General features: G+C 51.2%; 1 protein-coding gene across 3 annotated transcripts in view; it reads left to right on the top strand.

Annotated features, from left to right (window-relative positions):
• The first annotated feature begins 1,220 nt into the window (after window positions 1-1,220).
• LOC131209263 (bicaudal D-related protein homolog) overlaps window positions 1,221-13,978 on the top strand; it is a 16,170-nt gene continuing 3,412 nt past the window's right edge. Inside the window, exons 1-2 of one of the 3 annotated variants that reach the window (XM_058202286.1) lie at window positions 1,221-1,346; window positions 6,987-7,312. In XM_058202286.1, coding sequence (XP_058058269.1) covers window positions 7,076-7,312 — 237 coding nt within the window. In that variant the 5' untranslated portion in view covers window positions 1,221-1,346; window positions 6,987-7,075. Of the gene's footprint in view, window positions 1,347-6,607; window positions 7,313-13,978 lie in introns of those variants that run through there. The other 2 variants (XM_058202287.1, XM_058202284.1) reach the window with 2 other exon arrangements.

The following is a 13,978-nucleotide window of genomic DNA, read 5'->3' as shown; positions in this document are numbered from 1 at the left end:
GTTCTCGGGAAAAAGTCCTTCCCGCGAGCGGCCGTGCGAAAGAGAGAGAGAGAATTGATTTGAATGACCGGCTATTCGGCGGCTTCTTATAGTTTCTCCGTTGGTTCCGTGGGCTCATCGCTTATACTTTATGGAACTTGTTTTATTAGTCAGCGTATACACAAAACGCTGAGAGCAAAAACACCGCGGTGCGAGAGAGCGCCCGCTCCAAATACACGAAATGCGGAACTGTTTTCCACCCTTTTTTCTCGTGGCTCTGAGTGGGTTTTGTGACCCCCCTCCCTTTTTTGTCTTACGCATACTGGGTTGTTCATTAAGTTTTGCGGGTCCATAAGAAAAACAAATTTTTATGCTTTGAAATACACTTCACTATTCACTATGGCCTTCCTTCAACACACTTGTTCCAACGAAACTCCAGTTTATAAACGCCATCCCTGAAGTGATAATCTGGAAGGGCTTCAAAATACGCTTCCGCAGCGGTTATGACGTCATCATTTAATGGAAAACACTTTTCAGGCATGATTTTTTGTTTGGGTCTTAAAACAAATGGAAGTCGCTAGGGGCCAAATCTGGCAAATACGGTGGATACTCCAACAATACGAACTTTAATTCATGAAATGTCATTTTCAAAATGCTCTTACGATTCGATGATTTTCCAATACGATATCTTGCATTTTTTGTACGATTTCAGGCGCTGTGTCTGTTTTTTGACATTTTTGACATGGATCGCCTTGAAGGCTAGTACGACTACGTTTAAACTCAGAAAACCCTCCCTTAACCCTCTAATTGAAGGCTAAGAGTCCCTATACACTTTCAACATTCGTTCATAATTTTTCTTTGCTTTTAAGCTTTTTAAAAGTAAAAGTAAAAATTCAATCACTGCACGATACTTGATTTTTTCCGTTGTAAAAAATACTGTGACACGTCGATACTAAATGGCCTGTATAAAACATGAAGATAACGAGTATATGAAGAGTGTACCAACATAACAAAAATTAGGCTCGTCGCAGCGCCTTCTGGTATCGAACCGCAAAACTTAATGATCAACCCAGTACCTCTTTCTTTCTCGCGGGCTCTCTCGCTCTCTCGCTCGCTCGCGGGTTCGTGCTCTCGCGGTTGGGGCTTCCCGTGACTCTCGATTGTTACTCTTTTGTCAGTGGGAACTGTGAATTCGACGTTGTTGGAGCGTGTTTGTTCGTTCGCGTTCCGTTGTTGCGGGTTCCAATCCAAACCATTCCGTCGTCGAGCTTTGCGCAGTGTCCCGCGAGTGTGTTTTGCTGCGTTGCTACGCACCCGCGTGAATCCGTGCGCCTGTTCTGCACGGACGCACGAACTGTACAGCCGAGGTGATTACGCTTTTTATTTAATTTGCTAATCGCGCGCACCCAGTTCCTAATAATCTAAGTGATCCTTGGTTGCGGCGTGATCGTCCTGTGTCTGTGTGTGTCTGTGTGCCTCTATATATGTTGGTGTCTGTGTAAATAATGAGAAAGAACGTGCCGGACCGAGAGAGAGAGAGAGAGAGTGGGAGCGAGATAGCGCAAGTGATCGTCATGACCTACTTTTGTGATAAAAGAAAAACAGCAAACGGCAAAATCATGCACCAAATCCGTTCGCCTTGATCGGAAAGGTGCTGAACCACTTCGACTGCTTTTCTCACCCACGGCGAGACCTTGCTCGGGACGGGGCCTTTCAGTGTGTGCGCGCCATTTTCGCTTTCTTTTCGTGCCTCCGTGTGTGCCTACTATTGTTTCGTCTTCGTTTCGTGCATAAATTTTCTCTCCGATGATTGAGGCCTTCGTCGGCCTGGGGAGGGAAGGTTTTCTCAATCACCTGGCAACGCCAGCAATTAGCCACTGGCTTAGCCACCCCGGTGTGTGGGGGCCGGGGCGGAAGTGGAAACTCACGGGGCGGTCGTTGTAGGAAATACCGTTGAACCCGAAAATCGATTGTGTGACTCGAAGCGTGCCCGTCGCTGTTGCTGCTGCTGCTGGTGTGTGTGCTGGCCGTTGGCAATAAAGCATGGAAAATATTAATTCACGAAGGAAGACGGCCCCACCGCGAACCGGAAGTTCGAGCGAAGGAGCCAAAGCGAGCCCGTTAAAGCAACCGCTGGAAACAACCACATTTGAAATGCACATTTGTTGGGAAATGCACCACCTCACGGGAAAACTCTCTACGGGGTGCATCGAAAAAGAGGTTCCCACAACGCTCGGAAAAACCGCTGCTGGTTGCTGGTGGAAAATTTGATCGATAAATTGATACCGTGTGGCGGCGGCCACCAACACAAACACGATGTCGACAGTGTTAGTGGTGTGAAGGAATTTCGGTCGGGATTTTCCACGCCCGTCGTGATGGGTGGTGATCGTGGCTAATGATCGGTTTAGAGCCACCACGACGGTCACGGCGTGAAAATTGAATCAACACCAAATTTCGCCTCCCCACAAAACAATCAAAAGGGCGTTGTGCAATTGGCGTTCGCGCGGAGTACTCACGGGGGGCTCATCCGATCGACTTACTTCACCCCGAAGGCCCGGCCCCGAAGGCATTTCCAGTGAATGTGTGAGGAACGTTTGGTGTGCAGCAGCATAAAATTATGCCTTCACGCGCGCCCAGCACAGTGATCGATTGCATATAATTTTGCCATTAGATTGCGAACTTGCCGATCGAAAGCGCTGGGCTGGGCGGTGCACAAGAGGAAGCTTTCTACCCGGGGCCCGAGACTGGGACAGATTGAATAATGTTTTTAAGTAGTTTGGCAATTAAAAGCTCCCTCGGATAAGGCTCCCCTCTCGCTGTCTGTCTCTCGTTGTAGGTTTGGATAAGCGGCGGCACCACAATTTGTGCCATATTTCACGTCGTCGGCTGTCCGCTGTTCGGCAAGGGCTCACCCACCGGGCGGCAGGCTTTCTCTTGGTCCGTTATTACACCTACACGCGAGACCGGCTGGCGACGGGTCGGTTGGGGCGTGCGTGACGTTGAAAATTTCATGACTTCACCCCTTGTGGCTAACGATCACGAGACAGGCACGCAACGGTCGCCGGTGAAAAGAGGGCATAACCTGCGCTGCCGCTGGATGTCCTTGGCCTCAGCTCAGTGTAACCAACGTCTGGGGGCTCCGTTTCAAAAACCCGCATTATTTTAACTCCACTCGTGGTGTGGTCAAACAATAAAATGGATCACCCCACAGTGACAATTTCGGTGCGGCAGTGCGGTTTCGTGAATGGGACTGCCCCAGCTGACCACCAAAAATCGAAACCGAAGGCAATCCATTGCTGGTGCTTGCGAAGGCCGATACGAAGCTGCCATTTCAACTTCCCTTTCGATCCGTCGACCCCGAAAACAAGTTCTCGTGAACGGCTCGTGCCTAGGCATTTAAGAGGTCTTATAATTTTCCCATCACCACCATCCGGCGTTAGAAAGAGGGAGAATTCCGGTTCGGATCGATGGCTTCCGGAGACGCGACCGGCGGGTTGATACGCCCAGCAAAACTAGGTCATCCCAGTCTGACCTGGGCCTACCGGGAAACCGGATCGATTGTGACCTGGCCCGGCGTCAGCTGTGCCGGGCCGGGCTGTGCTTCCTGATGCCCAATCTCGCAAAAAGACAAAATAAGCTCCAAATTCCGAAGACGAGCGCGGAGTCGCTAAAAGGTTCCGGATACACGCCCCAAGCCGGGCCCAACACATTCATAATTAAAGCATTTTTGTTCCGGAAACGTGTGTTTTGCACACTTTATGGCCAGCTCACCGTCGGCTCACTGATTATTCACCGTGTCGTGGATCGTAATCGCGGAACGAGATCTCTTCGCTTTCGTGGTCATCAAGTCGGCTCGAATGTCCGGAGGACAGGCGGCCAGGACCGGAGGAATTCATTACTCAATCGTATCATTCTACACGTCGGCATCGACTCGTCGTCGTCGTCGTCACAGTGACATTGTACTGGTCTCACTTGATCGAGTCGCAGTCGCGTTTCGGGTAACAGAAGGTGTAATGAGAAAACATAGGCCATGTTTATTGAAGACAGAACACGACCCCTGCGGCCACTGCGGGGTGGTGATAAGATAAGATCCTTGCTGGTTTTAATAACGGTGTTTAGTTTAGCGACCCGCGATGGGGCGCTACTATCTCGTGTCGTGAGTGATAAAAGGGAGCCAGGAGACAGTGGCCACCATCAGGGTCTGGTGGTGAATCACCCGCCAGAATGGTCGTCGCTCCGTGCCCGGGGGTGTGTGCATCGATCCAACACCGGAGTGCCGTTTGATGCCACCATACACTGTTTTTTGTTGGTGGCGAAAGTTCAGTCTCCATGGGTTGGTGCGCAGCTGGAACGCCAAAGCGGAACTCGCGGCAGGCCTCCATAAATAATGGCAGCAAAAACATCCTCCAGTCAACCAGTTGAGTCATCCGAACTGTGGCCCCAACCCCAAACACCCGCACAGGTGAAATCAGTGCTCTGGTCACGACGACGACGTGTTGTTTCTACCTTGTCCGGAGGCATTCGTCGTCTGCTCCGAGGTTATCCTTTGGCACGTTGCCGGGCCGTTTTATGTTTCAACCACTTCTAACCTCTCGAACTCGGATCGGTGGTGTCGCGTTACGCGTTCCGATACGATTTGTGGAGCCCTTATGAAGACACACTTTAGGGGTTGTTTATTTGTTGTTGCTGATGAACCTCTCCAATCGTACGTAACGATGGCTCCGTGGGCCCCTAATTGCTGATCGCGCCGATCGCAAACGAACATTAGCGATAGCGAAGAAAAGAGGAGCTTTCAATCGCTTTTTTGCTCATTTTCGATACGGACTTTTGGTTAATAACATTGAAGATACTTTTAAAACAAATTCAATTCTAGTGCTCATTGTGGATGTGGTTACTGAAGATCCTTCGCCAAAGTGTGACCTCAATTGACTTTGGCACGGGTTGACCCGGACGCCCCGACTTTCATTTTTAGTAATTCACCCAAACATAGAGAGAGAGACGGAGAGAGCGATCGAAATCATCCCCGAACTCCCCGATCGAGAGCAGTTCGCTAGTAATTAGCGGCTCCAGCTAAGAGTTTACAAATTGCGCAATTTGCCCAATCCACCTTGGATCAGCGATCTTCGTGCCTTGCGCCTCGTTGCGCCGCGTACTAGCGCAACCACGCCGTTGGCCAAGTGTCGGCGTGGCATTAGGAATCTGGAGCATGGAAATCGCGGAACGCGCCCGGCAAATGGCGCAAATCCTGCAAACGAACTGTGCGCGAACGCCGCGCTGTTGTGGGCCTTTGTAGTGATCATAATTTGATAAATACCATAACCAAAGCGGGTGGTGGTCTTGGTGGTCTTGGTGCCTTGCGCCCGTTTTACCAAACCTCCGTTAGTTGGGTAAGAGGCTTCAATTGAATTACTCCTCCACGGCCCGGTGAAGAGGCGATTCGAACGGTTTTTTGTTGGTGTCTGGCGACGGAACTGGCGCCACAATGAACCGTGTCGTGATCGAGCCAGATCGAAGCACGGCCGGTGCCCATCTGTCGCAGAGCGTCCAAGACGAAACAGAGAGACTGTCTTTGTGCCGCTCCGACGGAAACCGATCTTCGGGGCGATCTTCCGGTGCCGCTAATCGACTGGGCCGAAATTGAATTGTGCACCACTCCGTGGCGTGAATTAGTGATTCTCCGTTAAACGGACTTCCGAGCGAAATGGCAGAGATGGCCACCGGTACTTTCAGTTTCGCCAACGACACCTGGCCCCCCCCCGCGAAGCGAAGTCCGTAGCGTGCCACAATGGAAGATCGCCTGCCGCTCGTTTAACATTAAACAATTTTACACCGCATTCTGTGTTAATCACTTTGAGCCGTAGCATGCCGTGGAGCTCTCTCCCTCTCTCACACAGTCAACCCCATCTCTCTCTCTCTCTTTCTTTCTCATTGTAAAATTCATGGGTCACTTTGCTCGCGCTGCGTCGTTAAGGTTAAGGTAATGGAAATTTAAAAAGTAACGATCACCCCCATCACGCATCGCGCGCATTGGCCCCAAACAATCGGCCGAAAAACGGAAGAAAAACTTTCTTCGGAGCCCCACGGAAAGCAAAACCCGGGGTGGGGGGAGGAAAAATGTATGGGAAAACGGAATGTTGGTTCCACCTCCGAGCCACTCGATTCGATCGGTCGTCGATCGGTGTACTGAATAAACTAGGTGGCCGCACACAAGGCTCACACGCAATAAATTATTCATTCTGGCGGAAGACAATTTGCGGAACATTGTGGTTTGTGGACATGACAAACGGGACCTTTTATCGGCCGGCAGCGGCCCCCACCGGATGTTTGGAGTTTAGTTTTATTGTGCGAATTGTGCGTTGTTTTTCGTTGACGGATTTCCCATGCTCTCTCTCCCACTTTCGGCAGGGGTGAAATTAGCACCGCCATATCTTATCACTCGTGCGCTTATCTCCCCGAGTTTCGAATGTCAGCAGCAGGTCCGCCTCCGGGGTGTTTTATTTTTTGTTGGCCATTTCCAAAGTTTGCTAAATTTGATTTATAACCCTCTCTCTCTCTCTCTCTCTCCCCGGTGGCAAACTCCGCGTCCAGGTAACAAGTTGGGCGTTCGGGGTAGGGTTTGTTGGTCGAGTGTCTTTTCGGTTACCGGCACGCGGATCGCATTGCATGAGTGGACCGTTATGTCGAATGGATGCGAGGCAAGTGCCATCGGGTTGCTGTGTGACAGTGTGACACTCGGGTCCACGACCGGGGACGACCGGGTTCGTTCCGCGCCCGATGTAACGTGAAGCCGCCATCACCCATCACGCGAGTGGCGATCTGTTGTGGCGAGCAAGAGACTGTTCCGGTGTTGCAGATTGTGTTGTGCCTAATCCTTCCGTCCTAATCCGTTCTAACACCCGGCCCATCGTAATGCCGGAGTTGACCGCTGCAAAGACCCTACTACTACGCTACTACTACGCTACTAGCCCTACTATCTAACTCCGATCTATCGCTTGCCGTGCAAAAAGTGTCCCGATTAGCGCAACAAAAAACGTCGAGTCGAGTCTGTCTAATCCCTCAAAACCAACATCGTCAATTTTCATATACCGACCGCGCGATGGACACGGCGACGCACAGCAAATTGAAGCCCACCCTCGAGGACTACATCCTAGAGATGGAGACCCGGCCACCGGACAGTGGTCAGGGGGTCGAGCGGGACGTCTGGGCGCAGCTACACCAGAAGGAAACCGATCTGCTGCTGGCGGCCGAGCTCGGCAAGGCGCTGCTCGAGAAGAACGAGGAGCTGAAAAAGCAGCACGATAAGCTGGTCGACGACTACTCCACGAGGGTCGAGGTAAGTTCGGCAGCTAAACGTTCGAAGGACAGTTCTTCCCGCAAACAACCCGTGCTTGGATCGAATACTAATCGCCATGCTAATCAGACGAAATGCTGAGTCCATTTTAAGGGCGATTTCAATCCTCAGTTCTTGCTCCCATTGGATCGAGAGCACGTACTGACATCAAATGCCATGCAGATTAAGCATCGGGCCCGAGTGGCCTTGGATTTTAATGCTCCGGAGCTCCGGAGTTTGAGCGAGCCACACGATTAATTGCGCTAAATATCAACCCCTGATGAAAGCGCAAGAAAAGCCTTCGATGGGGTCTTAACACTAGTGTCTTAAGACGGCGCTAGCTAGGCACAAGCTAATCCAGGCACTACACGCCTTTGTGTCAGTGCAAAATAAACGGGACATTGGACAAAGTGAAAGGGCCGACCGACTACTGGAGAACGAAACCGAGCGGGCGAGCATGGTCAATCGATCCTGGCTGCCCGCTATCCGATTACTTTGCTATCGTGCCGTCGTGACGTCGTGCCGTGTGGCCCCCAAAACGGATCGAGCTGGCTGAGGCAGGATGCTGAACACAGGCAGAACACAAAACTGGTTTCGGATTGGAGTGGATCGCGCACGTTCTCGATCCAGTGGCCTTTCGTGCCACTGCGCTGTGGCCATGTGGCGGGTTCAAACGCTGGTCACGTTGTCTCGGCGGAAACCCAAACACAGACCCGTGGGCACGATGGGATTCCGGCCCACGGTGCAATAATTTAATTAACTCCCAACCACGACGTTGCCTGCCTCTCTACGACTGTGCGTCACTGAGAGTCCTTTGTAGTGATTCCCGGACCGATCAAGTGCGACACCCTGTGGTTCCCGGGGGAATTTGATTAGGGGTTCGCTCGGGTTGGCCCGTGGCCGCTTAGCACGTAATGCCACCGTCCGTCGGCAAGGTTAGGTCCTCGTCAGCGAAGCCGCAGAAAGATCAAACTAGGGAATAGGGTGGGTAATCCGCGAATTACGTTGGCCGGTGCTCACCAGTGGTGGGGCAGCACCGAAAGGCACTAAATCAATAAACCGTAATGCCAAGCTGATCGACACTCGAATGCGCCTGAGCCCCCGGGGGGCTTAACTGCCGTGGATTCGAAGGCTGTTGGCTGAACGGCGAGCGCGGGTGATCAAAGTATGGTGGTGTCCACCCTCCCACCCAATAACTGACCGCCAATAAACGGGGCAGAGGGAGAAGAACTAGAAAAATGGCAAACGGCTGTCGCTGTTGGACCTGGCCAGGTGCTTGAAGGTTCAACCGCGCCGGATGACGTTATGCGCCATTGAGTCATTAACTAAATAATTCAACCCGCTGGTGTGGTTCGATGTTTATCCAATGCGCCACCACCCGAGTACGGATGTCTATAAACCGTGCACGCGCGCCCATGTATAGGACATTTAGCGAAGGCGCTGAAGGGGGGCCGATAATTAGAGTAGCAGCGTTAACGAAAGTGGCAAAAGGCGTAAAGTGTGGTTCGGTTGCGCTTCGCGGGTGATCGATCCAACCCGCCAGGCAATTGCAGCGGCTGCGGCAGTAATCACGCGAAGCTTTTGCGATGACAACGCATGGCACGTATGACTTCATCTTTTGAATGGAATCCCCCCCCAACAAATTGAAGGTCTGAAAAACGGTGTTACGTAAATTAGAGAGCCCCAAAGCATCCCGACGATCCTGACGGCCTCCGACACCGGCTTACCTGAATCGATGTAAAATACTTCTGCGTCTGCGTCACTTTGGCGTCGATCGCTCGATGAGTCACGGCCCGCCGCGCGTATGCCATCATCGGCCGGTGATCGCCGAGTGAAAGATCGCAACACCCGGCCAAGCGACGAACCGATCGTGAGTGTTCACCCCGGCCGGTCGGGAATGGGTTATTTTTTTGCTAGGCCTTGAAGACGCCGAGCACCAGATCCGCTTTGTTCTGCACTGTGTCTTCGGTCGTTGTGCTGCTGCAGGAAGTCGCACAGCGTCGGAGACTCGGACTATCGTGTTTTAATTATGGAAGCCGCGGGAGCAGACGAAGCGTCGCAATTCGGTGTAGCACATTACAGGCGTGTTTGGCCCAAATATAGCCTCCCAAATGGAGCCCGTCGAGGTTCGAAACCACCTGGTGACCTTGTAACGGAGTGACTCACCCTACGAAGCAACGGGCTGCGCTTCGTTCGCGGTGCCCGCTGGAGTTCACGGTTGGTTGTTCAATTTTGCTACAAGGTTTCGCTTCGCGCGCCGAACACGGAAGGTTGAAGGGCGTTCCTTCGGCGGAGACACCGACTGTTCGCCTACTTATCTGTTTCTTTGGCGCTAAAAAAGCATGTCATAGGGCGTCAAGCAATTTTTTGGGGTGCCATATCAGGCTGGGCCGGCTTTAGATTAATGGGTTTCGGTTTGAGATAAGTTCACGGAACGGGCTGGCCCAAAGTGGTTCACCAGCTCTTGTTGACGTACGTGAAATAAGAAACGGCTGGGATGGGCTGTTGATCGAAAGGCTGCGTTTGGATCACCGAAAAGCACGCACAATCCATTAAGTGGGATGTCAAGGAGTGCTTTCCGATTCACATTCTATCACTCGGCCGCAATCTAAACGTCGGTTTGGATGGCCACATTTTCGGTGGGCACGTTGGCACAATAAAAGTGAACTGTTACACTGGTTCACTGCGGTTGAGCGTGAGCAGCAAAGGTTACTGCGATTGTTTTGTCGTTTGCCAAACTGTACGTCAAATGTCAACCGCGGTTTAGTTGTCTTTTAAAAGATGGTAAAACACGTGGAGCCAAATCGAAAGCTCACCTAGCAAGCGTAACTGAACACGAGTGGCAACGGCAAAAAAAACGGTCGTTTAATGAGAGTCGTTTCCACTCTGATTGCACTCCGCTGTTCCGCGGTCCATAACGGAGCCCCATTTTGCCATTTCAGATACACAAAAGCGTGCTCGCATCATAACGGCAATCGGGCACTGTGCGCGAGAAGCGACAATTTCCGCTACCCGACAAACGAACAGGGAGAGTTACCTTTCGGTGACATTATTCCGCTTGTTTGGTCGGTAAAGCCGGTTAGCACCGGCACCCCGAAGGAAATTTGAGACAGCGTCCGGGGGGGTGGGAATGAGTCAGCGAATCCAGTAGAGCAGCCCGGGTTAAGGCCCTCGTCAGGGTGGCCCTCGTGAAAAGGAAAGTGATGATACCGCGCTATCATGTAACTTCGCTGCCCTTGCGGTGCGTTAGAATAGACGTGAGAGATCGACAAGGCTCAACCGGCTCCAGCACTGGCTCTGGCTCGCCGAGATGAGCCGTTTTATTAAACAAATTGATCATTGCGAAAACCGCACGAGAGGCACCGGCACGCGGCCGGTGTGCAACGCGCAGCTCGTAAACAGGCACCTCGAAACCTCGTTCGGCCGGGCCACTGATTACATTACACCGCGGAGCCCCCCCCTGGGCACGTTCGGTCGAGGGCTGGGCTTTTTGGGGGCCAACCCGGCGCTGGCGAGAGAGTTGGCAGCACCACCATGCGGGCGTTACATAAGTTTTGTAACGAACCGCGTCCGCATTTGCGCAGGTGGCCCCAGGTTGGGTGGTTGTATCATAAATTGGAAGAAAATAACACATACTAACACATGATCAGGGGAGTGGGGCCTTAAAATTGAACGCAGTTAATTGTCGAAAGCGAGGGTGTCGATTCTACTACCAGAGCCCCGGATAGCCTATCGTGGCCTATCATCGCCACGATCATCGGTGCATGCGGTAGTTGTTTATCATAATGTATCGCACTGGACTGACGTGGCTCAGCGCGGCCGCGTTTGTGGTGGCTTACGTGTTCTGGATCGACCCGATGGGACACAGCACAGCAGTGCAGTGTATACCGGGGAGTAAATATTTTAACAGCTGATGAAGGTAACCGCCCAGGCCCTTCCCTGTGGCCCATTAGGGTTATGCCCGGCGTGTCCTGGAAATCGATTTAATATGGACGTTGCGACGGAAGAAGGCTAATGCGAATGCGAAGGCCCCCGCTAAGCTGCGTCACTACGGGGTAAAACACACAAATAGACCACTGTTTTAAGCGAGGCTAACCTTCGCGTCCGGTCTGTGGTTCAGTGTCTGAAACGGGGGCCGTATTATGTTACGTGAGCTAAAAAGAAATCCTTTAACTTCAAAACTTTATTTAAGATGTTCCGGTTATTCGATTTGCGTCAAATAGGCACCGTTTTGTTGGAAAATTTGTTGCCTTTTTAAAAATAGCTTCATAATGCATCTCTCCCAGAAGACTTGATCATTATGCACGAAAAAGTAGGGCAGCTTCATTTTCATAATCCTTCTTCGATCTCAGCTTTTCATCACTCAGAAAATTTTGTAATGCGCGAAAAAGTTGTTAACTGCTTGGTGCAAGGTCCGGACTATAAGGTGGATACATTAAAACTTCTTAATCCCTGTTGACTGTTAACAGTAGAGATCAAAATTTATTGTTTTGCTACACGGAAGCAACTCATAATATACGGTTCCTTTCAAATCCCACCATATACTCAGTCTAATCTTACTGGCCATTAGCTCTGGTTTGACCAGCGGTTGAGCTGCTTCAGCACGATCGTTTTCACACAGTATTGTCGCATGTATCCCATTTTTCATCCCCAATACCCATCCGTTTAAGAAATGGGTCGAAGAAATGGATTTTTGGTGTAAATAGGGTGGGGCACCCAATAGGGCGCCCAAACATCGAGCTTCTTCGTGAATCCAGCTTTGCACAAATGGCTCTAAGCTGTCCGATGATTGATCTTTAGCTCCGATGCTGATCAACTTTGATTATTTCTGTGATTTTATCGACATTTTCGATGACGTGTGTGCCTGTGCGAGGTGCATCTTTATCATACAAAATAACTGAAAGCAACGCAAGTAAACGGAAGTAAGCAAAAAGTAGTGACAACAGTTTTTGAAGTTTGAAGTTTCAACTTTAAAACGAGCACAAACTTTAAACTGTACGTTCGGTACTTCACGAGATATCGATCACTGAAGGCATCTATCGTGAAAAATTTCGATGCCTTTTTTGCCAGCCTTATATATTGACCACACGCGCTGCAGAATTTTTGAAAACATCTCTAGAAGTCACCTTGAAATTCCTATTGATTGTGACCGCAAAAAAAACTGAATCTTATTGGGGGGAATAGAGCATAAAATTTGAATGATAATCTTATGCTAACGAAGCAGATCATTTTGGAGTCCAAAATGGGGGCCTCATTAAAAGCTGTTTACCGGGAACAGTTCCAGAAGAATCCGCCCGAGAAACTAGTTCCCAAAACGCAAAACAGTCCGCCACCGATCGATGGGTGATGTTATGTCCAGCTCCGATGTGCCGGAACCACTGAACGCGTCCGCGGTCACCACCTACGCGCTAATTTCGAGCGAAAAAAATATGGCCTGGATGACGTTACACTCGTATATAATTGGCCTCTTGGCGGTGGCGGCGTGACACGAAATCCAAAGTGGGACCGGCCGAAGCTCGTGATGATTCAAACCTTGCCCCACTCGCTTCTCTCAACCGCCGGTCAGCGAAACAGGTTCACCGATTGGGCGCCGTGTTTCGGACCGGCGAGGCGTGGCGTCATCATCCTACAACATCCATTCGGTTCACAGCCGGGTTCAACATACAGCACCGCGACCGCACCGTATCGATTGATATGCGATCTGCGTGATAGTTTCCACGGGTTTTTCGGTCGGCGCCTGGCTGGGCTGTGATGTGTTCATTTCAAATTCGATCCGGTTCCCGACGGCCCGAGACCGACGCGCGAGACTCCACACCGATTCGATCCGTTCCGTGGAGAATCGTAGTGTTTCGTCAAACAGCGCGCCCGACGGTCCTCCAAAAACCGGGCGTTCAGCAACCTGTTGCCAATAGAGGTACTTGGTTCCCATACCGAGAAGAGAACTCTCGATCCGATCCCTTGCGTAACGGCAGACCAATTGGCAAAGACACCTTTGGCCGGTCCTGAAGGGCCTGTGAAATTCGCGGCACGGGCGTGCGGGTTCTAATGCGGGGTCCAATGGAAGTGTTGCAGCCTTGAACAGATAATAGATTGGCTCAGCATAGCAGCATATTGCTCCGTTTAGTTCGATGATTCGAGATCGACGGAAACGATCGATTTCGTGTGGCGTCGACGGAGAGCCGGGCATCCCCCATAAACAGCTCATTTGCTGCACGCCTTGAAGGAGGCCCGAGGACGGCCCTCGCTCATCTCGGCCACCGGCCAAATTGGGCAGGGTGTTATGTCTGTGTTTTCGGTGTGGGCCTTTTTTTTGGGGGGGTTGAAATTAGACCCCGCCAAATTGCTACATCGTGCCGATTTTATTTGTAAACAATTTTCGTGTTTCGATTGCCACGCGGCCCGAATGAGTCGGTCAAACGGCCGAATCAACCGTTAGTAGCTCTGGAGGGGGTGTGGCCCCCTGTTCCTATTGTTTCGCCCTCTCTCAGGATGGATTCCACTCGGTGGATGAATAACGCGAGCAACGCTCTTCTGGCCAGTGCCGTTCTGGAGTGTCACTTTTTAATTTCTATTGTTTCCAAACACCGTGCTACCGTAGTTTTTTTTGTAAACAGAAAGAAAGAGAGAGAGAGAGAGAGAGAGAGAGAGAGAGAGAGAGAGAGAGAGAGA

Source organism: Anopheles bellator, chromosome 2 (genome assembly GCF_943735745.2).
Source record: "Anopheles bellator chromosome 2, idAnoBellAS_SP24_06.2, whole genome shotgun sequence".
NCBI classification, from domain to species: Eukaryota; Metazoa; Arthropoda; class Insecta; order Diptera; family Culicidae; genus Anopheles; species Anopheles bellator.
The sequence above is the reverse complement of the archived record's forward strand: the minus strand, read 5'-3'. Positions and strand labels throughout refer to the sequence as shown.